Source organism: Clinocottus analis, unplaced genomic scaffold (genome assembly GCF_023055335.1).
Source record: "Clinocottus analis isolate CAN_PGR_092001 unplaced genomic scaffold, fCliAna1.0.p SCAF_8, whole genome shotgun sequence".
NCBI lineage: Eukaryota > Metazoa > Chordata > Actinopteri > Perciformes > Cottidae > Clinocottus > Clinocottus analis.
The window spans coordinates 18,449,090-18,476,934 of NW_027176240.1; the positions used below are offsets into that span (position 1 = coordinate 18,449,090).

General features: G+C 42.4%; 2 protein-coding genes across 2 annotated transcripts; both read right to left on the reverse strand.

The window, feature by feature from the left end:
- Positions 1 to 4,826: 4,826 nt before the first annotated feature.
- On the reverse strand, positions 4,827 to 12,798 carry pwwp2b (PWWP domain containing 2B). The gene is made up of 3 exons (XM_068568772.1): positions 12,375 to 12,798; positions 8,442 to 10,176; positions 4,827 to 4,916 (listed from the first exon to the last, which is right to left on the reverse strand). The coding sequence occupies exons 1-2, from the start codon at positions 12,512 to 12,514 to the stop codon at positions 8,442 to 8,444; spliced, it is 1,875 nt and encodes a 624-aa protein (XP_068424873.1). The 5' UTR covers positions 12,515 to 12,798; the 3' UTR covers positions 4,827 to 4,916.
- A 620-nt stretch (positions 12,799 to 13,418) lies between these two features.
- Positions 13,419 to 25,890, reverse strand: LOC137779994 (leucine-rich repeat-containing protein 27-like). The gene is made up of 11 exons (XM_068568286.1): positions 25,705 to 25,890; positions 24,452 to 24,735; positions 24,233 to 24,363; positions 24,006 to 24,064; positions 21,483 to 21,635; positions 19,032 to 19,224; positions 15,872 to 16,018; positions 15,062 to 15,161; positions 14,501 to 14,574; positions 13,755 to 13,878; positions 13,419 to 13,653 (listed from the first exon to the last, which is right to left on the reverse strand). The coding sequence occupies exons 2-11, from the start codon at positions 24,707 to 24,709 to the stop codon at positions 13,540 to 13,542; spliced, it is 1,353 nt and encodes a 450-aa protein (XP_068424387.1). The 5' UTR covers positions 24,710 to 24,735; positions 25,705 to 25,890; the 3' UTR covers positions 13,419 to 13,539.
- Positions 25,891 to 27,845: the final 1,955 nt, after the last annotated feature.

Sequence of the window (27,845 nt, forward strand, 5' to 3'; positions counted from 1 at the left end):
GTGATGATTCACTACATATTCAAAAAGTAATTTTCACCAAGAGGGATTTGGGGAATCGCTCGTGACTTTCCCTTTGCTGTATGTTTGTGTATGATCGCCCATCCCCCTTCAGTAACTGCATTGAGAGCAGGCAGGCTGGTGAAGTTGGGGGCAGGGCGAGTCTCTTTCTCTCAGCCTCCCAGAGCCTCCTGACAGCTGCTCTGGGAGGCCTGGGGCCCGACGCGTACTGCAGGGTAGAACCACAGCCACATCCTGGAAGATTCAGTAAAGAACTCGTGCATGTATGCTCACGACCAACCGCAACTTGGAGCAACTCAAAATAAAAGTGGCTCTGTGTTTACTCAACCTGTCCACTTGTGTTAATATTTGAGGAATTCCTTGTGTGGCTGCGTGGGCTGGGAGAAAGACAGGACACACAAACACGCTGTTTAAAGGTTTAAAGTCCATCATAACCGGCGGCTGCTTCCTGTCGGGGATCCAAGCTGTAATTAACCAGGTCACACGGCTTGACCTGCAGGCTGTCATTTCTGATGTGTTAACCGCGCCCAGATCCCTGAGAAATGTATCTACTCTCTTCCTGGAATTGTGTGTGGGGGGGAGGCAATTTCAGGAGAGGCCACATGTTTGGCAACAATAAAATAAGAGAAATGCAGAAAAAATGTCTGTTGTTAATACACACCTGAATGGTGAAATACTCTTAATCAGAGTTAGAATCGAATGACACTTTACACCCGCTTCCAGACTTCTTTTCAAGCCAACATATTGATAAGTGTTTACTATCCTTATTACATTGAAAGGGGAAAGAGGAGAAGCAAGCTTCTACTAGATTTAAATGAAACACTTCAGTGCCAAATGATGAACTTGAATCAATAAAAAAAAAAGAAGCCCGGCCAGCTAACTTGAGTGAGAAATGTCTCTGAGACATCAGCGACAAAGAACGAGCATGCACAGCTCTGGACACCCACATAGGCCTTGCTTTTGAAGCTACAGTGCCATTTGCCTGGCGTCTCGGGGTACAGGTTAACAATGTCAAGGAAGGTTTACTTTTTCTCTCTTCCTGCAAGCATCCCCTTCCCACAGACAGGCCAGGCTTCCTCCACGGTTAATTACGGCCACAGTTTGCGTCGAGGCATATCATTAGCAGTAATTGCATACAACATCCCATTGCCATGTGCCTCCCTTATTCTTTTTTTTCTGTCACAGATTTGCGCTGCAGGAGCAGCGCACCCCTCCGTAGGCTTAGAACTGGAACGCGGTGGATGGAGAGGAATGAGCGACACAACTCTCAGCCCTCTGTGCGCCAGCATGTGCGCAAACTTATCAATGCCGGTCAGAGGTTTCAGAGAGGGCTGGGTAAAAAATAAATTGCTACATTTGGACGGATGCCGCAGTCAGCTGCAGGAAATACAGGAATGACTGAGAGGCAGAGCATGTTGGTTGTGTAGGCACCTGAAAAGTTCAACGTTTTTCCTATCAACAGTGGGGGGCTGCTGTGTTCCCTCCCATTCGCTCGTGGAAGTGGTCGGTACACCTTGAACCATAAGCTGTACCTTTTTAAAATCAAATGAATATCCACAGATACCAAGAAATAAAAAGGTCTTAAAAAATCACGAATAATGTCGAGATGTGAATACCAACATGATCAGACATTTTCCTACAGTGTAACTGCACACAGCATGATGAATTTCGCCTTCCAATGTAGTCACTGCTGTCCTCACCTGCCTGCACAGTGTGGTGGATCAACTCGCACAACAGCCACAGATTTAGATGGCGAGGACTTGTCCGCTGTAGAAATAACAACACAGCTGTAATAAACACACAGAGACAGATGGGTTTATCCAAACTGTAAATCAGAGCCGTGACCGATGACACAACTTGTGTTGAGGTGCTGGGAGGCAAACAAGCTCACCTGTCCCACCCCGCAATGTATCACATTTTATAAGGCAGAGGCGTGGAAGTCAACAGGAAGTCAGACATTTTTCTTTTGCCATTTCCAGGCACTGTCCGTTCACAAAATCTTCCGAGAGATTTCATGAGATTAAAGTAAAATATGATCAGTACAATCCTTAGACCTTCCAAAACAATGCTGAATTGCGACCATTTTTAGTTTGGATGGAACTATGTTGCTGTGGTAGCTGTTTTCTTTTTCAACCATGAAACAGGAAGTCGCTGTGCAAGGCCACCTGCCCCGCCTGAGGCATGTATTGAATTGAATGTGCAAGTATTGAACTACAGCTAAACCTAAAATGATCAATTAAGAGATGGCCTGAGTCGGGTAACCTCACCTTGACCTGCCTGTCAACTGAGCCGTGCAAATTCGTTATGCAACCAGCACACTCAACCACTCCTATTTATGACAGAGGCTGAAAATCAGTTCATATATTTTTTAAGTGTTTTTTGTTGCCTTTATTAGATATTATAGGAAAAGAGAGCGAGAGAGAGCGATTTGCTTTGTTGCAGAGAATCCGACGAGAAGATCGATATCATTGTCTTATTGCACAAGCTTGAGAGTGGTATCGGTGTTTATCTCATCAAGAGTTGTTAATGAGGCTCAGAGGATATGACTAGATAAAAGAAATACATTACACAATCAACTTTCAAATGCATATTTCACAGTATTAAAAAAGTAATAATTTCGTATCATACTTGCAGAATGTTGGGACAGATTCGATGAAGAATCATCAAAACTGAAACAGAGGCCGAGACATGCTGACTTCTAATGGCAACGATAAACAATCACAAAACACTGGATCCTACATTTACCATCATACAACTACGATCTTACCTTCAGACCACTTGCTGTTTGATGCTCACTTCTTTCAAAAGGTTTTCAGGCTTTTCAGTGAGAATCTGTGAAATCTAACTCTGGCTTAGCTGTCACATTCATGTTTTCCCCTCATTTTGGGACACCCCCTGCAGTCATACTATACAATCATTTGCACAGATTGAGTTGAATCATGGACAGCAACGACCCAAGCAGCAACCACACTGTTCACCAACTCTCCCGAACATCCATGACAAAGTGACCCATCCACAAAAGCGCAGGTATTGCTTTCTATTTTATTTTATGTACAGTACATGTAAAAAAAAAAGAAAAAAAAGAAATAGGCAATAACATTGACCAACAGTTAGACACCCATGTTGCGCATTCGCCGGGGAAAATCCAGACTGTTTACTCTCCCCACACCCCTTCTCCGCCCCCGTCATTCATACATACATACATACATACATACATACATACATACATACATACATACATACATACATACATACATACATACATGCTGCCTTGAAACTAGCTGCACTCGACAGCATACAGTCAAACCGCAGTGGAAGGTGTGCGTTACCTGCTACCCCCCCGCTATCAGTGACAATCAGTGAGCTAGTTTCCAGCCTCGATTGGAACAAAGTGTCCCCAGACAGGTGGAAGGGAGACTGGCTGGCTGAGCAATCGTCAGTACATTTTCTTTTTTTTTTTAAAACAATGCTTGACGATACCACCACCCCCTTTCACAAACAGTGCTGCTTTCAACATAAAAGGTCACTAAAGGTCAGTCTGCTTTCATTAGGTGACTCAATAACTGCAGGCTTCGACGAGTAGCAAGCTTTTCTTCAGCGCACTCAGCAAGTTGAATTCACAGTATTCTTACAGCACGTTATTTTAAATGTATTTTCTCCTCCCCAATGTCACTCATAAAGCTTTAACTGACAATGCATAGGGGGCATATTTGTTCACCCATGTTTTTCCAGTGGAAATGTTAAATGTGGATTTTTGTGTGTGGCAGATAAACAAAGAGAAACGCACCCCAAGTCGAATGCAAGAATACAGTGTACACAACCATCTGTGTCTGGTGTCCCCAAAGTCGTACAATAAAATTTAATGTAAAAAGAAAACTTCTTTTTTTTTGTATCTCCAAGACCGTGGAGTCGGCCACAAAAACTATTGAGCTCCCCTGCTGCCTATCAGGGCCATAATCTCGCAATAGTGTCACAGACAGTGAGCTTACAGCAGGCCACTAAAGGTACAGATAAAGTGCTTTTTTTCTTCTTAATTGTGAAGCTTTAAATAGTTAGTGATGTAAAATAAAGGTTCTCAAGAAAACAAATGGATGGAGGGGGAAGATTGTTGACGTAAAGTTAAAAGTGAAATGGAAGAGAGACGCAACAGGATTCTGGAGAGGAATAGAGTTCGGTATAAATATATCCACGGATCCAACTAATCCAAAGGCTAAGAGGATGGAATACTGATCGCTAGGGAGAGCTGGAACAGTCACTACCGTCTCTGGATGGATCCATTCACATTTTCAGAAATAAAAGGATTCAGGGTAAGACTTTTTAAAACCACGGTCAAGAAGCTCATGTCCAAGTGTGAGAAGGAAGGGAGAGGAGGGGGTATTCCTTTGAAGATCCTGCCTGCTTCCTCTGGCTGGACCTTGCACCTGCGGCGAGGACCGCGGTGATAACAGCAGCGGACAGTGAGAATTTGCGAGTGTCGCAGTAAAAGGGTCGATAATAATAAACCGTTACAGATAATAAATACATTTTGGGTCCTTGTAGTATCGTTATTCGGCTCTATTGAAATATAATTAAATCTCAAAAAAAAAGCAGAACTAGTTGAGTTCATAATAGACCATAAGAGAGATGCCTGGCCGTTTTTTCTTTTTTTTTGCTCCCTTATCCAGTCTCACCAACACTCCACCGTGGCAGCCATTTTTCAACCAGCCTTGTGAGAGAATATATATATATATATATATATATATATATATATATATATATATATATATATATATATATATATATATATATATATATATATAGCTGTGGCAACCTCACTAATCCCTCCTGGGTCTTGATGATACAGTCTGAGAATTCACAAGAAAAAAAAAACTTGATGACCTCTTTTTGGTCCTCAGCCTCTACACAAGAGAGAGAGAGAAAAGGTCAATGAGACAATGAGCAAACAAGGCAGGTGATGCATCAGGGTGCGGGTAAACTGTGTATAAGGCCCGGCACCGTGGGAGAGATACGTGAAGTCATCTGGTGCAGAATCATCTGAAGATTGCGTAGCACTGTGAAGTACGTCAGCAAGCTTTTCCAGCTCGCTGAAACCCTCCGTGTGGCTGACTTAGCAAAGAAAAACACATCCTTTATGAGCTTTGGAAAAGAGTGCCAAATAAAGGTCTAAAACCCTACTGCAATCATAGAAGGGTTGGGAGCAGCCTGTCGCTCATATCACTCAAAAGGCAGTATTTAACAGTGTGTGTTGAGGACCTGCTGCTTGGCAACACAAGAGAAGAAATGCACTGGGAAACCAGGGGGACAAGCAATTGTATGACAGTGTGCTCATCGAGACATAACGGAAAGCCTATTTTTATGCACTTGTGGTGCCTAATACCATTTGAATTACTTTTATTGTGCTAAAGGGGTGCTGTCCATTTGGACGCTATTCCTCTTGACAGTAAGTAGTACAGCCTGTGCCTGCATTAAAGCTAGAAAGAGCAACAAAGACACGCCCTGTCGCAATACAACCACAGCACGGGCCTCGACTCCTTTTTGTAGATTAAAAATTAAGTTGTTAAATTTTACTCATGTATATGCTAATACCACCATGCTAAAAAGTGCGAGATATGAGATGAGGGGCATTTAGAATGCCCTCAACTGTTCTCAACATGGCGGCGCCTGAGCTGACGGCATTTAGCTGACAGCATTCAGCGTTTTACAACGTTCTCAAGTAACAGCTCTGATCCCGGAGTGTGAGAGACCCTACATGAAAAACTTATTTTCTTCAGCTATTATACATTCAAAAAAGTTGTTTTTGTTATAACAATTATTATATGGGGCTCTGCCCACAAAAATATGTTACCATGTTTACAAACAAAAAAAGGGCGCTAAATGCATTTGCTCTTAAATTGGACCTTTTGACCTGAATCCTTCAACAACACTACTACATAAACACATTCATTGGCTCTTAGCCAAAAAGAAGTGGTTTGAGGGTTTAGCTTCTTGTTTGTTTTGCTGCTTTGAACACAGTAGCTCCTTTATGACATACATGTAGCTGGTGTCCTCAAGCCTAGGACGCCTAAAATAAATATTTGTTTAAATAAACAGCTTGGTGCAGAATCATATTCACTCTTCTCGCATACCCTTCCACCCCCATATTAACTATTTTCAAAAGACATTTTATGATCGGGATGGGCAATAAAAAATGAAATGTATTCACAATTCAAAGCCGTGATAACGACACCTTTGTGCTTGCTGTCAACGTCATGCTAATTCTATGCACTGAAGATTCCTACTCTCTGCGTCAACCAAAGTGAGGAGCATTTTGAAAAAACGTGATTAACACCTTCCCATTAGGATACCAGTGCTCTACGACGCAAACCTTTCAAGTGACTCTGATGTCTGACACCTGACCTAGTAAAATACAGATTTGCAAAACTCAAACATTAACAAATCTTTTAGGAATCTTCTACTTTCATTCACATCATATCAATAATTAAAGCTGTTTAAGATCTTTGATTTGACTCGTCTCCCCAATTTTCACGTGCCACTTGATCCAAATATAAAGCTACTGTTATTTCAACGTGTCAGATAAATAGCGCATATATATATAGATATATATATATATATATATATATATATATATATATATTCAGGGAGTTCGAAGAGGAGGTTGATGCCACTCTCGTACCTGTGTATTGAAGCCACAGGACACTTAGCTTATGTGTTTGTTTATTTTTATATATATATATATATATATATATATATATATATATATATATATATATATATATATATATATATATATATATATAGAAAGGCAATGCTTATGTAACATAACACATTGTACTTCTTGTTGCAATTTGTCCTACATTTGGATAGTTTTCTTGAGTTAGCCAGGACACGGGTGTTGCTGTTGATTTACTTTTCAGGTGCAAGGAGCAATGGAATAAAAGATAGACGTCACTTAAATTCAGCAGGTGAGAGATCAATAATGGCTGCGTTTCCCAGATTCGATCGTTCTTAAGGACTTAAGAAGGCTTAGAAGAAGGGTTCGCTAAGAAAGAGTGCTAAGATAAGAGTGTTTCCCAGATGCGTTCTTAACTGCCTTCTTAAGATCTCGCCAAAGAAGCTTCCTAAGACGCTCTTAGTGGGAGCTGTCCACCGCCATGTTGCTGAAACTAAATCAATCGATCCCAGGTTAAATCGATCACCCACCACTTTATCAACGCATAAATCACACACAACGCCCTGTGGTCCCCACGTGCAATTACGTTCGTGTGTGTGTGTGTGCCATCCACGACACCAATCACCCGGGGGTTGCTAGCCATGGCATGAAATCCACGGTGGACCTTGGCGTACCTCATCCCATGTGGTGAGCATTCTGATGTGGCATGGCGCAGGAGGATCGGTGTCACGGCTGCCACACTCCGTGAAACCGATGCCTTGCTGAGGCCTGAGTGCCGTCCCCCACCACCTCCAGGAAGCTCCCCACTGCGTAAAAACGCAGGCTGAGGGCAACATTGCAGCGGGTTGGCCTCTGGATGTGTGGTGACACTAGCATTACGAGGCGTTGCATATCCACACGGGGAAGCCGGTACTTGGACTGGACAGCCCGGTCAGACAACACATTAAGTGGGGAGAAGTGCTGACGCACATATGCATTTAGGTGAACTATCTGGCTTTGCGCACGGCGACGCTGTTGGTTAGCAGCGAGATTATGCTGTATTGCAGCCGTGGTGTCTCTCACGCGTGGACTTCAGCAACGTCTTTAGACGTGGAGCCTCTCTGGATGAGGTTCAAGCCAAGTTCAGTTACACCTGTCAGTTTCCCTCATATCTGTGAAATACCAGGGTTGTTGATGTTTTTATAGCTAACGTAAACTCATATAAAGTTGCCGAATGTGTGTGAAAACGCAATGAGTGATAGTAATGATGATTCATTTTATTTATGTAGCTTCAGGAACACAGGGGAAATTCTTTATTTTTATATTGTTATGTTTCTTTTTATGCTATTAATTTTCTTGCGTCAGTGTTCTTCAGCTGTGGGCGCACATTCATCATTACGCATGGTTTAAGTATTCCTTTGAATGTCAGATATAACTTTCCCTGACACGGCTGCAGTGAGCGTTCGTTGCTAAGAAGGCTGTTAAGAGTGGGTCAGACTGATCTTAAGTTTTGTTCTTAGTTAAAGAGCGTCTTAACCTAAGGACGACTCTGGGAAACGCGTCGTTCTTTCACAGCGCTCATAGAGCGCTCCTAAGACGCTCTTAAGCGCTAAGAGCATCTTAACGAATCTGGGAAACGCGGCCAATGTTGGTTATGGTCGGTTTTAAATTCATTACCCAGTCCTATTTTAGGTATTTGGCCACACAGGGCCACATTTATCAAAAAACAGAAGTGATAACAATCACATGTAACGTCTAACTGTTGTGAACTGACCTACGTGTCACCGTGGGATAGCAGAGACGTAATCTCTGGACCCATGTGACCCACAGCCTTGGCCGCCTCCAGGATGGCTCTCCGGTACATCCCTTTCTTCTTGCGGTTGAAGCGAGACCTGAAGAGCTCCCTGAAGGGCGACAGCTTGGCAACGGAGAGCTGTGAGGTGGTGGGTGAGCCGAACCATGCCACCTTTGCCTGGGGCCACTGGGCCTCGCAACTGGCAGTCTCCTGCTTGCGGGTGCCGCTGATGCTGAGGACGCGCGCTGGCCACCATGGGAAGCCATGGATCTTCCCCCACACAATGTCGCCCACCGCCACGGCATGGCCCTCCTCGGTCACACATTTTGTCATGCTGCGGGTGTGGAGCCGCACTGTAAGTGGTGGCACCGTCTTGCAGTCCTCCCGCGCCGGTACAGAAGATGAGGTCACGGACAGGTCTTCGCCTGGCGCCAGGTCGCACAGCTCTGGCGAGGTGCCGTCGGAGCTGAAGGACTTTGACTCGTCTAGGCTGTCGCTGCTGCAGACCGACAGGCTTGACGAATCAGCTTTGCGCTTACGGAAATTAATGAGGAGGGTGAGGTCACTGTGGCCGCGTTCCGCCTCCTCTCCCGAACTCCCCGACCACAACTCCAATGAGTTTTTACCTTCCCCAGAGTCTTCAGAGAGGGCGAGGCACGGACCGGGCACCCTAGGGCTTTGTCTCCTGGTGCCTCCTACAAGTTCTGCCTCATACTCGACCACACTCTCCTCACCCTCCCGCTGAGGGGGTCTTAAGTGGATCTTTGGAGAGGAAAAGTCCTGACCCACAGTTGTAAAAGGCCTAGTTAGTTTGAGTTTGGGAATGGACACTGTGAGGCCGGACCTTGTGGCATCTAAAATGTGCCGCTGCTCCTTGGTGGGGTCGGAAAGCGTCTTGCCATTTTCTCCCACGCCGTTCTGCACCAGTTGTTTGGGGCAAAACGGCTTGACTGAACCGTGGACTCTCGCGGGGATCTTCATGACCTCCCCCTTGCCCTGTGGGGTGCTGTAAGAGATCTTTATGACAGGACTGTGGGGGATGACGTCAGCTCCGGGGAACTTCTCCCCTTCAGTGTCTCCCCTTTTGTCCTTCCTGAGTCGCTTGCTGTCAAGGCTGTTGCCATTTTCACGTCTCTTAGTGTCCTTGACTGTGACGAGATCCTCTTTTCTCGACAGCCTAGAGGGGGCATCCTTGTCCTCGCCATCTTCATCGCTCTGTAGTGCATTCTCTTTTCTAGAAGTCTTGGAAATGTTGCTCATGCCATCTTTACTATCCTCGTCACTGTTCAGTGTGTTCTTGCACTTTTCACATAATATTTGCCGCGGCCGCAGGCGGATCGTACTCATGGTCATGCGGCCGGGCTCTCGCGTCCGCCTCTTCTTTCTCTTAATTGGTCGCGGAGGGGGCTGAGGTACCCATTGGCTGTAGCTGTGGCGCACCCATAGGGGTGGAGGGAAGGGGGCTCCTTCAAAATAAGGAGGGTAAGGAGTCTCTCCAGCTGGCACCGGTGTGGGTACAGGGCAGGGAAGAGGCGCAGCAGGTGTGCCGTTTTCCGGAAGAGTGTTTTCATCCTTTGGTCTGTGCGAAGGCTGGCTGGGCGATTTGGAAACCGGCTCCTCACTCAAAACTTCTTGAACTTCTTGACAAACCAGTCTAGATATTGAGCAGTCCCCAGGTTTTGCTGTGAATTCCGGTAAACAGAAAAGCCCAGTTCTAAGAGAGGAAAAACAAGGAAGCAACAAAAATGAATAACTGTGTCTCATTGAGCTTCATTAGATTGCTTCAATGAAGTTGGTGCAAGCAAACGCAAACAGTGTTGTTACACATGAAAAAACATTTCTAAAGTTTTTCAATTAAGCAATCTCCACCACAAGAGAGATGATGTAATGCTGTGCTTGCATTTCACTTTGTCAGATAAACTAAGACAAGTGGGACAGCACAAATCAAATACCTTGCTGTTTCAATTAAGCCGAAAAGAAAAAAAGGAAAGAAAAAAAAGAAATATCATCCAGATCAGTTCAAAGCTTTCAATACGAGTGAAAACATCCTTTACCATTTTGAATTGCTTTAGCTGGATAAACTGGCCCCACTCTCCCAGTCACCTGTATGCTGAAAATTCTTTAGGCGTGGGGGTTGGGGTCTGCAAGCAACCAGGCAATTATCTGTCCTGCTGCCTAAGGCAGCAAAAATGTAGCAATAGTACCACTGAGTGATTTTATGCTCGTATTTTTCTCATTCTCTAGGCTCAACAAACATGTCTAAAGAAGGCCCAACTGCCAAGGAGTCTTTGAGAGGTGGCTGGCTGGCAGGCAACAGTAACATGGTTGTGCTGCTTTAGTCAGGAGACAGCAGACAAAGAGACTACAGGATGCCCAGGAACACCCCCCTCCCCAACATCTGACTGAACAAAAACAATCCCATGAATCACTCGGGATTCAAAGATGTAAGAGGAGCCAGGAGATTTCAGTTTGTTTTTGCATCTGGAGCGAAATTATTAATTAGCGCACATTTGGGGAGCCTTATGTGTCCCTCCCCAGGAGAGGTAACTAGCAGGCACCTTCAAATTAGCCTCTCAGAGCTGCTTGTTCCTCTAACCTTTTTGGACCAAACAGGTCATGGCTGTTCTCTGTGACAGAGAACAGGCAGTGCTCGTTATGGACAAGGACGCAGCACATGACCAGCCATGATTCACAGCGCTGTTGCCGTCTCCTGTTGTGTACAGTGTAACTAGACGCAGAGATCTGCCTGAATGATAGGCCCGAGACATTGGCATTAAAATAATAATAATAATAATCTGTGGGAGACAATTACAGGAAACATATTGCCACGGGCTGAAAAGGATGAAGAAGTCAAATTTGGTCAGTGACAAGGCCTTAAGCATGAGCCTATTTTAAGTTATTCCAAGGCCTGCTTTTTCCCATTTGGGTGGGTTATTTTCAGGGCTGCTTGGGCTCTCGCATGAAAAAGCATGTAAGCATACTAAGGGGGCAAAGCTGGTCAGATTCTGATTCTCTATAAATAGTCAAAAGTCAGTGTCTTCTAAGGTGCGCAGTACCAGAAGCAACACAAGGCGTACACATGTGACCAACACACATAGACACACATACACCGACAGAAGCAGATAAACCATGACACTGATCCATGTCAATTTTAGTGAAAGTTTTTTCTTAAGGTTGTTTCATTTTAAAAGCATTGTGCTTTCTTGACAACTGAAAATATGTGGGCCTCTTTCTTGTAAGGTACAGAGTCTAATATGGTCACAGAGTCTCACCAGAACCAGTTTCAAAAGAAAAAGGCTTTACAGTTGGGATCGAACAAATCCCACATGTAGCTTTAATACCATTTTCCATTGTTTCTGCAGATCAGTAGTGGTTGGCTGTGAGAGAAGCCATCCGTCACACCAGCACTGGTATTTAAGATTGAAACATTCCTCAGAGAAAACGGGCACACAATACAATGGCATCTGTCCGTATAAACGCATCAAAGCATGATTTACAGAAGTGTTGATCCACGACCTGCCCTTTTACTGGATACGTTGTAGCTGCTCTCTATGTGATGAGGCTAACAATAAGCTATACGTGAACCCAGTGACATTAACTAGTTATTGTTTAAGAGGAGCCATTTACAAGCCTATCAGACATAAGCACTATGTTGGCATTCCGTGTTTCACAGTTGTAAAATAATGCATTCGTCCATCTCAGCGTGAGCTAAAATTAAGTCAGTTTGCTATTAGCCGACTTACTAGCAGCTAACTGGCTTGTCTGTCTTTTGTATAGAGGCCCAGCCGCTAGCTGACGGCTAAGCGGCAAGCTTCGACTCGTTAGCATCAAAGCTACATTAGCAGTTACCTGAGTTGAGCAAATTAATTTCAAAGATATATGTGGACAAAGAACACATGAAATAACACTCACTTCTTGTTGCAGTCAAGTAATATCCCCGTGTAGCTTCTTTCTCTGTAGGTTAGCGTCACCACCAGTGTATCGTTAACTATTTGATCGATAGTGACAGGTACCCGAGAGCCGGCCCGCAGCTCCTCGACCACAGCCTCCATGTTTCCCGGCGTCAATTGTCCGGCTCGGCGGTGCTCGATCCCGGCCAAGGGAGCCACGGTCGCGTCGGCTAAAGATCCGTCTCCCCTTCGCTATTGGAGCAGGAGGCTACACCAGGGCACAAAATGACGCCATCACCCCCACCAAGTCAATTACAACAGCACTGCCACCGCTGACATCACGTTCCCTGTGCAAGAGGAGCAGAAATCTCTCAAGACAAGGCCTACCCTCCCTCAGGCTCACTTTGACTCGTTTGATGCCATTCACAAGCGCGGGGATGCCTCCGTTTTCCATTGCGAGAGGCTAATGGCGTTTCGCTCCAAACTTATAACGCTAATATGCTGAACATTTGATGAAACATTTTATGCGTTTTCGTAATGTTTTGTGAGCGTCATGACATTTTTACAAATGTGAAATAACTATGACCTCGAAATATTCTTCGTAATGTACAGCCATCAAATACGTTCACGAAAGCATTGGAGATTTTAAAATGCCCCTTAGCTATGTCCTTCATTTGGATGCAGTATTTGAGACCTTCTGCAAATACCCACTATTAATGTAAAGTTGTATATTTCTTATTACTTACTAAAAATGTATAGGTTCAAATGTGAAAATAAATGATTTCTCAAGTTTATCTAACACATTACAATTATAAGTAAATGTATTCCCATTATATTTTAAGCTTTGTTTAGTGGTATACCGTTGTAGGGAATATGAGTCTTGTGTATGCTAATATGTTTTGTGAGTCAATCACGTGAACAGCTCAATGTCACACCTTAAAGAGGTGACGGTACCATACTGTGTACATATTTTCAGGTACTGGATGATAATGAGCTGAGGTAAATGGGAAATATGACAAGGTTGTCCAATGAGAGGGTGTTTTGCATAAGAACATTTCAAAAACACTTAACTGTCCAGTAACATCATGTGCTCTTTATTTTTTTTAATGATATGAGCATTGGAGTGGTCATTCATACAGGGAATTAGTCTTTACATTGTATTCAATACAACCAAACTGAAATCCCCACTATTTGTCAATGAAACTCGGCCAGGTGTCTTCAGTGAAGATTGTGAAGCACTTTTCACAATCTCCTCCCCAATTCCTCTTCCTCTCTAGGAGCCGAGCCTGCAGCTTCCTTATCTGTCGTTTGAAGTGGGGAGGGAAACAAAAACAAATCTAATCAATAACCTATGACTTTAATATAGATTGAGTTGTGTGAACAATATAGCGGAGAGTCAGACCTCGTCCACATCTATCTCTGACGCTGCTCGGTACTGCTCTTTGGTGGTGGCCCTGGGATTCCTGCGTCTCTTCTGCATCTCGTTGATGCGGTCACGGATCTGCCGCTCCAGCTTGCGTGTTGAGCTAGAAGGGCCAGGTCCAAAGGTCAAAATATCATACTGAAGTACTGAATATCTAGTTGCCTAGGTATGGCTGGTAGTCTCATAGCCCTTATGTCTGGTAGCTGATTAATTATGCAAGTCTCTGAATTGACTGTTTTCTTCTTATTTAAGATTTATCCAATCAATGCAAATAGAAAAGTCTGAGACGTACCATCAAATCTGGTTTGTCTTTTTTTGGGCCATGGTTTTGCTTAACTAGAACAAAAGAAACTGCTGATGTGGGTGCACTGTCTCTCTTTGTCCACAAGGGGACTCTAGCTTTCTACCTTCATCTACATAGCTCAATATGGGAGTAAATGCCATGTAGTGGATACTTTAAGAGCGGTGTCGCTATGGATCAGGAGGCTCTGTGTTGCTTTTCTATTAAACCAAATGTTCAACATATCATAGATGAAATAGGCTCAGTAGCTGACATTGGTAGAAAACATGCCTCATCAGTTTCCCTTTTTTAAATACATCAAAGAAACAAACGGAAACATTTCAAAGCAAAAATATCTGATTCTGCTTCTTTTACTGGCTCAGGTTTCAGGTCTATGTGTGCTCCTTTTATCTGGAGTTAGTCAGTGTTTTAGACAACAATTTACCTGGTATCCTGACAGTCTGGGATGGATAAGGCGGACGCCTGACCCACACCAGGTTTTGAATCAGTTTCTGCTTCCTGTTGCAGAGGAATAATTGGTGTTTATTATCCTGTTGCCTTGTTCTGTCAAAATACCCAGATAAAACCCAGGATGGTTTTTCTTTTTACAATTTTTTTTCTCGAGTGTATTTTTAAGCAAGTGGTTACTGGCAAACATTTTACACTACACTTCCAAGCTGAATGCGTAATGCAGCTGACAGTCAAATTACTTTAAACTATCCATCTGCATTCTCTATGGTTCATGGACATGTCAGCTTTGACAGCTATATGCTCCATCGTGAGCACTGCCATCTGTTGTTGCCTTCAACAGCGCTGCCCTCAAGGATCACTGACACCGACTCCGGCAACGCTGCTACCTGAAAACCTAATTTACCAGCATCTAAATGTCATGTACCATAATCATTGTTATAGTTCCCAGCTCAGTTTGGCAGAGATAGCGCTCTACTGCCCCCTTGTGGTAGGCAGGCTGACAGATAGAATTGGAGGTGGTTTATTTCACAAATACCTCTTGGTTTCTTTGTTGTGTATGCTTCTTTCGCCCGGATGTTTTATTGTCCTGGAGGATCTTGGCTTGTGTACCCCACTTCCGAAGAGCCTCTTGGCTCCTGTGGAGAGCCAAATAACAATATACTGTAATAGATCCACGTCAAAGAAAAGAGTTCCTGGGCTATTGTTTCTAAATGGTTGATCATTGATTATTCATTCTTTACATTGTGTATATGGGGTTGTTCTCAAAGTAAAGGATGCATTCTTCTAAGTGCAGGCTAGACTACTTCCTAGCATTCAGAGAGCAGGAGGAAATGCCATGTTTTTTTAAATTTATTTTATACTTTACTTTGTCACATAAAAAATGATTCGAGGAATATTGATTTTGCACTCATCAAAACAATACAATAATTAATAATAAATACACATATATAGGCCTATGCAAAATAAATACAATAAACAGGGATTTATAATCTCAAAATCTCTTATAACTTAAAAAATATAAAATAATTAATATCTCTCTTTAAAGCCACCAGTCTTATAAATAGAAATTGTACCATGCAGTTTGTAAAACAGGATTCATTAAAACTCGACAGAAATAAAATATTCATAAATATGAATATTAATTAAATAATATATTTCCCCAAGGGGATTAATAAAGTGCATGTTTCTTTTGTATGCTTCCTTGTTTCAACAATCACCATCACCTCCTGTGATTTGGTCGAAAATGTAGCGCTGCGGACCGTGGAGAGAGTACATTATCATATTGAACTCATATTGAACTCATATTGAACATATTGACTCTTATAATAGAACTGACTGAACTCACTTTCTTTTCTGCTCCAGAATAGCAGGTTTCCCTGTCAGCTCCTTTACTGCAGCCTGTCTCCTTTCTTCTGGCCCTTTCGTCTTCCAATGTCGAGAGTCAAACAGGGGGAGCTGGGGAATCACACCGGTCTGGGTGGTTGCCTTTTTTCTGGCGGAAAATTCAAACCAAAATGCTTTATTTCCATTGCTCTCCTGAGCTCCGAGCCCTGCCGTAGATAGCCTGGGACATTTTTTAGTTTTTATTACTTTGTTTCCTCTGCAGAGAGTGCCATTAACCCTTGTAATGTCCTCCCGTTTGCCATACATCTGTGTCCTCTTGGGTCAAAATGACCCTACCTGGTTTGACTGTTATTTAAAGTATAAATTATAAATTGTCAATCAATTTTGTTTTACACCTCTCACTTCAGTTCAACCCTTTACCACACACTTTTTTCCATTTCTTTTTGGAATTTAGGGCCAATATACCTTGTTTGTAAAACCTGATTTTGAGTGGAAAGAAAGTGAAACAAATTAATTATTTTGACTTTATATTATTTTGACAATTTGACTTATTACAGAGTGGTACATGTCAAAGTTTAGTGAGGATGGTGTTTTTGAAATACTTGCAAATAATTTCACCTGTTGTCCAGTGGGGTCAAAAATGACCTTGTCTGGTTTGACTGTTTCTAAAGCATAAAGTATAAATCTCTATGCTTCAACTTTTTAGTCACCTCATTACCTGACATATAAAACATGTCAATATTCTTTTCCAAGACATTTAACTTAGCAAAACTAACTTTTCAATATAAAAAATGACGAAATGTGTCATTAGTTGCATGCAAGGCAAATAGTAATGATGTGATCTGTGCAGATTGCATTTTTGGCACATTTTTACATGTTTTGAGATCACTCTGGCGAGGGCGGAATTAGCCCCTCCTCCTTCTGGGTTATAGGCAAGGAGACAGCTGCTGCAGAGGTAGAGCTGAACAGAACTGCTGCATCTCTGTATCCAATCTGGCAATCATCAGAAGAACATTTCTGTTTTTTGAGTGATAGGGGCATGGCTCTCGGTGAAGGCAAACTTGGATGAGAACTGAGCCCTGTCGGTGTTTGACACCAGTGCAGGGGGAAGCTCAGCTCAGTCCTTCATACTGTCCCCACCATGTACAGCTTCTTTTCCGCAGCTGCAGGCCAAGGGCATGTGAATTAAAGAAGTTGTCACAGATTATCGTTTTCCATTGGAGACCTTCATGTCAAGGACAACTTGTAGGCCCTGATTTTTCTGACTGAGTTTTCTGACAGCGCATTAGCAGTGTCCAGTGTATACTTGCATGTTCCATGCTAGCTGGACCTGGCATTGCATGAGGCTCATGTTTCTTATCCCATATTTCCCTTGTTTACTCAAAATGTACTGTTTGAATGGACGTCGACCTCTGAAGGGGACCAGCTGCTCATCCAGTCACATCAGTGCCTAGAATCAAACATCCGCGGCAGGAGAGACACACACTTGTCCCAAACGTCTCCAATGGGAGCATGGTTGTCTTGTGCACAGCGACCTTCTCTCGTGTCTTTATCATCAAATGGAATCACTCTTGAGATTATATGAAACATCTTGACTGTCATGGTAGCACTTGGCATGCCATAGCTGTTGCTTCTTTACTGGATCGGTACACGCCAGCGAGAAACAACCAACACACCAATGCTTGCAGGTCCATTGGACCCATCTTGCGCCCCCCCCTTGTTTGTCATGTTCAGCACCACCTCTTCAATAGGCGTGGGCAGAAACAGACCAAGCAAGGATTTTATTTCATTAATCCTTGAATATATGGTTGGTCCATGCTGGATTGACTCTCTCTGTTAGGGATAGGGATGGAAGACCACCATGTCATCATGCTGCTTCACTTCATACCTTCTTCCATTTGTGCAGCATGTGATGTGGGGTTTCTTCAGAGGAAGAAGTAGAATGTGGTCCCGTGTTGGATCCATCACCTCATCATTAGTTTTCTTCCCATCTGACCCTGAAACCTCCCCATGATGTTCAGCATTGTCCTCCTGGTCATTCTTTTCCACAACATAGTCAAAAATGATTTCACAAGCCTCCTGTGCAGTAAAGTGCTTCTGCCTCGTCATGGTGCTGCCTGTTTCTCTCTAAAATATGACACCTGGGAGAAAAGACCTGTTTTATGTTGTTGCTGTTATCATAACCATTACTTGACCCCACAAATCAACATGCAAGATCAGGATGCAGGATTTTTGATCACAGAGGACTAAAGATGTTATTATATTAAATAAATCACCCATGATTCAGTCAAGTTACTTGTGTATTATAATGTATTATAATCATGAAGAGCATAGTATTAAACAACCCCAATTATTGTTATTTGATGAACAAAAAATATATTTTGATGGCAAAAGATTTCATCTGGGGTAAGAATGATTGGTCAGAATGATGGGTTAAAAAGTGTTTTGCGCTCCTTTTCCAAGACACTGTGCCACACGCAACTCCAGTCCTCATCGCAACAGTTTACCTACTGTCACAAAACCAATCCTTCTCTTCTGCCTGGCTATCAGATAGAACAATAATCCTTTCAAATTCTTTTGTGCACTATATCTGAACAGGTTCAACACATTTTATGGCCAACAGATATTTACTGCCTGGAAAACAGTGTAATCAACGGCATGAGCATTAAACAAGTAGCTCCTTTGTTCTGTTAGCCCAGCAAAAACACATTTGACATGTATCTGGCTAATGTGGTGATTTTGTTTATTATTTTTTCAAGAAATGGTTTGACATTTTGGGGGAAATGCTTATTTGCAACACTCAAATGTGTCTTAAGCCAGCAGCCGGTTAACTTAGCTTAGCATAAAGACTAGAAACAGCTGGCCTAGCGATACCCAAAAGGTATCACCTCTGGAGCTCACTTTTTAACACACACACACACACACACACGTATAAATAAATATATATATATATATATATATATATATATATATATATATATATATATATATATATATATATATATATAAACAAACACATAAGCTAAGTGTCCTGTGGCTTCAATACACAGGTACGAGAGTGGCATCAACCTCCTCTTCGTACTCCCTGAATACAAGCTCACTGACAGAACATTTTCAACTATAATGGCAATCTTACGTCAAAATTGAATACTTTAACTTACCGTTTTATTGCGGGAAGAAGGCGTGACTTCGAGTCTCCATCTGTCTGTGGCAAAGAGCCTAACTGTGCCTTGTCCAGCAGGATCATCCGATGTCTGAGGTCCCTGAACCTTCGCAGCTCGTCCTCGTCCACCGACTCCTCCACACTGGGACCCATCAGCTCGGACAGCTGGAGCTTTTCCACCACTGGCAGCTCTGCCGATGAATTCAATTCAGTTTTATTTATATAACTCAAAATCAAAAATACAAAATTTGCCTCGGAGGGCTTTACAATCTGTACACATAACATCCCTGTCCCGGGACCTCACCAGATCAGGAAAAACTCCCCCAAATAAAGATAGTAAATACCCTTTCACAGAGAAAAAAGGAAAGAAACATGAAGAAGAGCAACAGAGGAGGATCCCTCTCTCTGGATGGACAGAAGCAATAGATGTCATGTGACCAGAGTGAATAACAGAGTGTGACCAGAGTGAATGAATATGACATAAATTATTCATGTAATGAGTAGTGGGCATGGACAATGATCCAAATAACCACAATCCATGTCAGAGGAAGGAAGTAGAGAGTAGAGGCATCAGCAAGGCCATGGCAGGGGGCAGGACCAGTTCCAGACACAGCTACGATCCATGGCAGGGGGCAGGAGCCAGCTACAGACATGACAATAGCGGCTACAAGTCTGATGCTAGGGCTGCTAACACTGGCGACAGTCAGTGCTAGCTGCAGCTGATCGTGGTGATAATTACTCATAGAATCATAGAATACAGAGTTCTTCTCAAACTGCAGCATATTTATGCCAATATTTCACTAAAGGTTAGCTAAGAATAGCCTGTTAAACTTTCCCTACTTACTGCAGAGCAGAAAATGTGTTTATAAAAATAAGGGGCTGTATATAACTTTTACCTACGTGTAGGATTGGACTTTAATTATTCCATTTTGTCGAAGCGCAAAAAAGGTTGATGACCACGCAGAATCAGTTTGTATAAATATCTAAACTTATTCTATTTATATACAAAGTGGGTCCCTTTTTGGAGCCCTGTCTTCACATAATTGAGGGGAAGGCTTACCACAAGGTAGCGAGTTCAATCCCCAGTCTCCACATAGTCAAAGTGTCCCTGAGTAAGACACTTCACCAAGAGCTGTTCCCCAGTCACTTCACAGCAGTGGCAAGCTGTCAGGGCCAGCTAGGCCTTCTTTGCTGGCCTAAACATAATCAAAAAGTTATAGCTATTTCATAATTATAAATATATATATATATATATATATATATATATATATATATATATATATATATATATATATATATATACACATATATATATATATATATCATTTAATAATTAAAAATAATATATATTGTATAATGTAATTGTTTTTCACAAATACATTGCATGTATTATAATATTTTTTCCTTATTAGCTTATGTTGTCATTGAGCAGCTCCTGTCTCATGTCTGTTCCTTAAGGCTTGCTGTCTGCTGGCTGTTCAGGCCAGAGAGCTGTCGCTGGCCTAATACATTGCTTTAACACTCTTTATCCAATCAGATCTCACCTCTGTTTCTCTTTATGTCTTTCTCTCTTCTCTCTCTCCGCTGGTTAAACAGTGAAGGCTAGCGGCCTGGCCGTCACTGTTTAATCCCTGTGTATATCTAGGCGCTGTGTGTTCCCTGCACAGTGCACACACACACACACACACTCCGGTACTTTAGGTGGCACTGTAGGCACCTAGTCACGTTGGCTGTGCTTATTTAACTTAAAGAAGAGCGCTTAAATTTCAGTAGAAGAAGAGAGAATCTGTATCTGGAGCTATTAAATAAGCTATGGACTGTGTTACACCTACTGGGGGCATCTCACCCTGCTTGTAAGACAAGCACAATGTAAACTGGAAAGTTCTGTGAAGCTTTCTGTTAGCTAGCGAGCTAACTAGCGTGCGCATGCAAAGTAATGACAATTTTTACGGCCCGCCACTGCCTCAGAGGGCAGCCCACTGCTCCTTAATCAAGCATGGGTCAAATGCAGAGAAGATTTTCCCCAAGGGGATTAATAAATGCTAATTTATTTGTTTCTGTAACCTTAAAAGGTCGAGACATAGATGGTTTGATTCCGAGGTCTGGCTCTACTCATTGTGAAGCAGCCATTTGGGTCTTCCCACAGCGATCACTTCAAGACAGCTCTTATTGACAGTGAGCTCCAGTTTAGATCCCAAATGTTATTAATCCTTTACATATGGCTAAAAATATTACAAGAGATGAAATAAGGCTTTCTGGGGGAGAAAAAAAAAGAGAGAGTCAGCCGAGTGGCACGCTAAGGGAATAGAAGTCACCCCACTGAAGTGATTCCAGGGCATGGAGCTATTTTTGTGGCCAGCTACCCTGTCTTGACAAAAACAGCAGATGGCCAGAATGCTTGTGCACACTGCACACCTTGCTGCGCAAAGTTAAGGTGCCTTTGAGTCACCTGGAGGGCTTTTCCTCGCGTTACCCGGCCGTATAGCCATGGCGCTCCTCAGGTACTGGAGGATACTCCAAAGCCCTTGGCTCACAATGTGTTGCGGAGGGAAACAGATGGGGCAGTTCCTCAAGTTCAAGCCTTTAAGGGTGATCACATTTCCTGGGACAGAAAATAAGACAGATAAAGAAACAATTAGATTAGTTTTATGTTTGGTTTCTGCTCGTATCCAGATTAATTTCAGTGCATTAGCATTGGGATCTTACACACTGTACATTCCCAGATTGCCAGCATTAAAGTTACTACAAAGACCTTTTATTTTGTGTCGACCCCTATTGGCAAAAGTGGAAGTGTTTTAGAGTCCCCGATTCCCTTTAGAAAATCCTTCATTTTACTGCAGCAGGGTCTGACAGTGTGACCAACAAAGTCCAGGTTCTGGTTCTCTTCCCTCCAACAGGCCCAGTAATACCCAGGGTCTCCTCCTCCCGTTGAAGCTTCCAACCTCAGGTTGAAGGCGATAGCAACACCAGCTCAGGTCTGTGGATTGGAGGCCCCGTTGGAGTCTGAACTGAAGGTTTCTAGTGAACAGAATGATTATATGTGGAATCCAACCCGGTGGCACTGATGAAGAGCATTAAGGATAGCTATATAGATAGCAGTGGAGGGCCATCAGGGCCAGCTAGGCCTGCTAGCTAGGCTCTGCTCTCACAAATACATTCCAATGATCTATATAAATGTAAAAAAAAAAAAGAATATATATATATATTTCTGCATTTGTATTTATTTGTGAATCGCACTGCATTTGTGGCTCCACATTTACAAGTTGCTTTTTTGAGCCATGGCTGGATTCACAAATGTCTTTTTTCAAAATGAATCTACCCGGGGCCAATCAGATATCGCCCTCATTTTCAACCAATCGCATGAGCTCCGCTCACCCTCCACTCTCCACGTGGCTTCAGCCCCCTTTGATGCGGCGCGATTATATTCGTGCTGCATTTGGTGTGAACACAGTATCACTTACTCTTAAGGTCCAGTGCAACTTCAAACAGGAGGACAAATACGCGTGCGGCTTGATGCTGCGCCTAACGCCAGACAGGGCATTGAAAACCCGGATGTCTGGTGTGGTCACCCTAATGTCTTGCTCAAGGACACCATTGAAATAACCACTAGTTCTGCTTCATAGTTGTTGTGGAAGTCGCAGAAACGTTGGGACATCAAACTTTGTTGAGTCTGGACATCTAATTGGCTCCGGGTAGATTCATTTTTAAAAAAGATATTTGAAAGACATTTGCGAATTAAGCTGGCAGGGGAGCCTCAAAAAAGCAACTTGTAAATATGGAGCCACAAATGCAGTGCAATTCATAAATAAATACATACAAATGCAGAAACATATTTGTGTTTTTTTTTTACATTTATATAAATCATTGGAATGTATTTGTGAATTCTTCTGTGTGCTTTTGTAAATCTTTATGCACATTTCTAAATCTTTGCGCGCATTTGTGAATCTATGTGCGCATTTGTGAATCTTTCTCTGCGCATTTGTGAATCTTTCTCTGCGCATTTACCATCATTGAAACTGTCCTGGCTCTATACAATTTGACATCAATGCAAAGATGCATCGGCCGACAAAATAACGTTTTTTTCGCTGGGCGACGCGATAGACGCGATTGAGGCGGCACGCAGATACAGCCCGTTTGATGCGGGGCGAAATGAGCGTTTGAGAATCAGCGTTGAGAAGCTGCGCTCATCGTTGTTGCTGATTTAAACTGCTGACGGTCCCCCGGAAGTAGCACTGATAGCGGCCATCATTCAGACGCTGTAGTGGGACTACGAATAATATTTTAAAGAATAAAATTTTTGCGCCGCGTTTGGTATGAATACAGCATAAGACCTACTGGCAAGCGCATCTCATGCACGATGGAAACTGGAAAGCAGGTCTGCATAGCTCGCTGATAGCTTGCGAGCAAACTAAATAATTTAACTGTAACTCAATGCCGCAATCAGCTATTAAACAGCACAGCAGGCATATTGACATAACCAACGGCCCGCCACTGATAGATAGTCAATCTTTTCGGTGATAGTCTTATATAGGTCATATAGAGGCATCGGTATAAAATTAAGATTAATATTATTATTATGTATATTATTTCTATAAATAAACAATTGCATGTGATCTATCTCTAAACTAGCTGCTAGTGAGGCTTATTGAAAGTGACAAAACCAGAAGACTCCTTGTCCCTTCTAAGAGCAGAGACATCACTGTTCTAACTTGTTTTATTACATGATTGACTTTTATTGTGAAGAGCATGGAAGCAGGAAGTGCTTTTACTTTGAAGACAGGAAGTAGAATGATGCGTGCTTGTTGACACTCAGGATATTGATGTTATGTGGTAAAAATATATACATGTCGGGTGCAAAAGCGCAATCTAAATCGCTTGAACAGTTTGTAATACTGCAGTTGGAAGTAAAATGATTAGAAGCTTCACTTTATTACAAGCGCTGGCTAGAAAAAGGTTACCGAATTCTCCTTACCCAACTCTGGTGGAAGCTCTGAAATGGGGTTTCCTTCGAGGAGCACCGTTTTTAGAGACCTATGTGAAGACAAAATAATGACAGATTGGTAGGTGAGTGTTTAGTTGAACTGAACATGAGCAAATTGTACAAAATTGTACAAAATAATCTACAAAAAAACATACACTTTACTCCCAAGGTGGGTAGAATCAATCAGCATATATCTCAAAGAGCAGGTCTATAAGTACCTGTGCAAGCCAATTTTGGCAGGGAGGGATATAATTTGGTTATTCCTGAGGTCCAGCCAGAGAAGGTTTGGCAAGCTGGTGAACATTGAATCTGGGATACTGGATATCTGGTTGCCTTCAAGATACAAATACTGAAGATGATACAGTGAGTGGTTATAATCAATGAATAACACACAGAGCAAATTGTTGGCCATTGTAAACCACTGTGTTAAAACTGACCTTTAGCAGGCTGTTTTTCAAAACGCTTTCTACAACATGCTTCAGCTGAGTTCTGCTTAGATATACCGTCTCTGTTGAGTAACGCTTAGGAAGCTCCTGTTGCTCTGCATCCTCCAGCGGAAGTAGTCGGGTCTGTGGTTTGACAACACTGTTCCCAAAATAAAAGCTTTGCTGCAGTTCAGGAACCTCTTCCTCCTCCTCCTCGTCTTCTTTCAGGGAGGACACCGTTGAGGTGACGTCAAGATGTCTAGCGTACATTGCTCAGACGTTTTTGCGGAACAAGTCTGAAGATGAGATTCCGTTTATGCAACAGCATCCTCTACAGAACATCCACCAGAATCATCAACAAACTTCTATACATCCAGAACTCAGCTGCCCATGTGCTCTCCTACTACCATACCAGAGATTTCATCAAACCACTATCTCCCCATACAGCAAAGAATTCAGTTCAAGATTCTCATCTACTCTTCACAACCTAGCCCCTTCATACCTTTCTGACCTCCTGCACCGACATGCTCCAACCCGCTATCGGCTGAGGCCAACCTCCTTACCCCCCCCATACTGTGTCCAACCACCTCAACATTCTTCATCACTCTGCACTTTCAAAACAGCAATTAAAACGAATTAATTTGAATCTTGTTTTAACCTGTGATGCTAGTCCAGCATGTTTTTGTTTTGTTATGCTACTGTCTTTAGTTTATATTGTTGTTGCTTCTATTGTTTTTTTGTTGTTTTTTTTTTACCATGTAAGGTGCAATGAATACCTTTTAAAGCAGTGGTTCTCAACATTTTTTCAGTGATTTTGATTTTTACATAGGGTCACTACCCCATGTAAAAAGCATCCCCTCAACAGCGCAAAACATTTTTTGTTGAAAAAAATATGTAATAAATCAGTGTCTGATTTAAATTACTATATGAAAAACAGTTCAGAAACTTACATTTGTATTTTATTGAATATTTATTTATTAATTCTTTTTTAAACAGATGCACATTTATTTGTTTTTTCCTTTAAAAATATTACATTCTCCCTGGAGTGCCTTCACATACCCCCGGGAATACATGTACTCCCATTTGAGAAGCACTGTTTTAAAGCACTACACAAATTGAATTCATTAATATTATTAATAAGTACCAGGTAGTTTTGTCTAAACAGCAATCCCGGTCACGTGAGGTTTCAACACTGCCTTCAAGCTGGTGCTATCTGTTGCCCAACGTTAGCTAACTCCTGCATTACTAAACGAGTGTTGGCTTACCTGGAATTCAAATAAACATACTCGTTGGCTGTAGATGCAACTCGGTGTCTTCTTCTTCATATAAAACACTCTGTCTAACGCCAAAATGTAATAGTATTATTAAATACTGTCGTAAAGTGTACCGCTAGATCAAAAACATCGCCTCATGAATGACTTCGTTACCATGGCAACGATGTCACCACAACTAACAACAGCCGCCCACGTGCTCTGTGGTCGGGGGTTGGAGGCGGGGAGCCCCGTTCCAATGAACGTTTTTCATTGGGTGCATCCCAAGTCTCTAAATTCTCGTTTCCTCGCTTCTCGCTCCACGAGCAAGAGATGGTTCTGCGCCGCCATATTGCCGACCGTCCCAAAACTAGGGCTGCGGTCGAATAGTCCTGTTTGGTTAGGAACCTTCCTAACTGAGGGAAATGACCCAAAGTACCTCAGTGGCCCCCATAATGAGTGCCGGTCGAATTCTCTAAAAGCAAAGGAAAGGAGCTTCATGCCTCCTAACTTAGCTCCTTTAGCTTAGGAACCACTGGACCTTTCTTAACGAAAGGAAAGGAGATAATGCCGACCCACAATCCCTTGCGGCGGCAACATTTAAAGTTACGTTTCATTCGGCCGTTCACGAGAACAAACGACCATGACCGACAAACGCGGATCATTTAAATAATAAATAGTGTATCTTGTAAATACTCTCAATAATCTGTTAAACCGGCTGGAAAACTATGAGCGTTACGTTGCTGAACACGGCTGTAAAGTGATGAAACTGCTGTATTTGATATTCCCTCTTGAACTGCAGCTTCAGCCCTCATTCTTTTATTTTACTTTAGTTACAGAAGCATTAATGAAAGAGTTAAACTGGTCGAGCTCTTCAGCCTGACTCATGTTTATGATAATCATCTTTTTAATCGACTATTTTGGCACATTACAACAAAGCACTATCAAGTTGTGTGGTGTTTCATAAACTGTTGTCTGCATATTTTTATGATCAGATTATAATCTGCATATAAAACATAACAACATAAATGGATATGAGACGCACATATGACACACATAGTTAGTGGGATAACGTGTTTAATTCAGCAGGTTTGAAACTGAACAGAAACAGTTTAGTAGCTTTGTACTCAGTGTAAAATCCCTTGGTTTCACTTTCATATTCCTTCGTTCATTTCTATACCAACTTCGTTAATAAAGTAATATATGAACTGGGTTCTTTAATCCTCTGCATGACGCAACACTGTAAGAACACAGACGAAGTATTTAAGATGCTTATTGTGGTGGAGATGGACTACAACGTTGTAGTTTCACCGCTGCAGACAACTGACGTCACTAACATCGCCTGCCGTCGCGTCAGAACTACGTCGCTTAGTGAAAGTGGAGTCGGATTCTCTAAACACCGCGGTGGTCTTTTCCTAACTCCTCATGAATTCTCCTTCCCATCTTTCCTCGACCCCGTGACATTTCCACAGAGGTCAAGGAAAAGTGCTTAGGGTTAGACGTTAGCAGGTGATTATTCGACTATTCGACCATAGCCTAGGAGCGAGGATCGAGGAGGGAAATCGGAGGAGCCATGATCGAGGAGACGCGAGTGCAGATTTCCAGGAAGTGTTTTAACGCTGGACACGCCCCCCTCAATGTCCATCAGTCATTTGATTGGATGATGCAGCTGAGCGGACAGATCGCTGGATATCAGAGTAAAGAGGATCACAAGTTAAACTCAAGTTATATATTACATTTGTTTTTTTATTCACCGTCTGGTTAAAACACTTTAAAACACGTCGTTCCTGACTGTCGGTTTGATAGGTTATTTAATTTAGGTTTAACCTGAAACTTCAACCTGAAACATTAAGCCTAAATAAATATATTCTGTGTTGACGAGAAACCATAATCATATTGTGGGTTATTTTATAATTATGTCTCAGTCCGAATTTCAAAATATACAGACGTAAATAATGATAAAAATAAGACGCATTCTGCGGCCAGAACCCAAGACACAGTATAAATACCACAAACTGTGTATAAATACTCAATGCAGTTTGTTAATCAACAGACTACACATCTCCACCCTGACAGTGATGATAACTGTTTTTATAATTATTAGTAGTCGTAGTAGTAGCAGTAGCAGTAGTAGTAGTAGTAGTAGTAGTAGTAGT

Coding starts and splice junctions, on each gene's coding strand:
- pwwp2b (XM_068568772.1), bottom strand. CDS start 12,514: ATGGAGGCTGTGGTCGAGGAGCTGCGGGCCGGCTCTCGGGTACCTGTC. Junction 10,177..12,374: donor TTACTTGACTGCAACAAGAA/GTGAGTGTTATT, acceptor TTCCTCTCTTAG/AACTGGGCTTTTCTGTTTAC.
- LOC137779994 (XM_068568286.1), bottom strand. CDS start 24,709: ATGTACGCTAGACATCTTGACGTCACCTCAACGGTGTCCTCCCTGAAA. Junction 24,364..24,451: donor TGAAAAACAGCCTGCTAAAG/GTCAGTTTTAAC, acceptor TATCATCTTCAG/TATTTGTATCTTGAAGGCAA. Junction 19,225..21,482: donor CGCGAGGAAAAGCCCTCCAG/GTGACTCAAAGG, acceptor ATTCATCGGCAG/AGCTGCCAGTGGTGGAAAAG.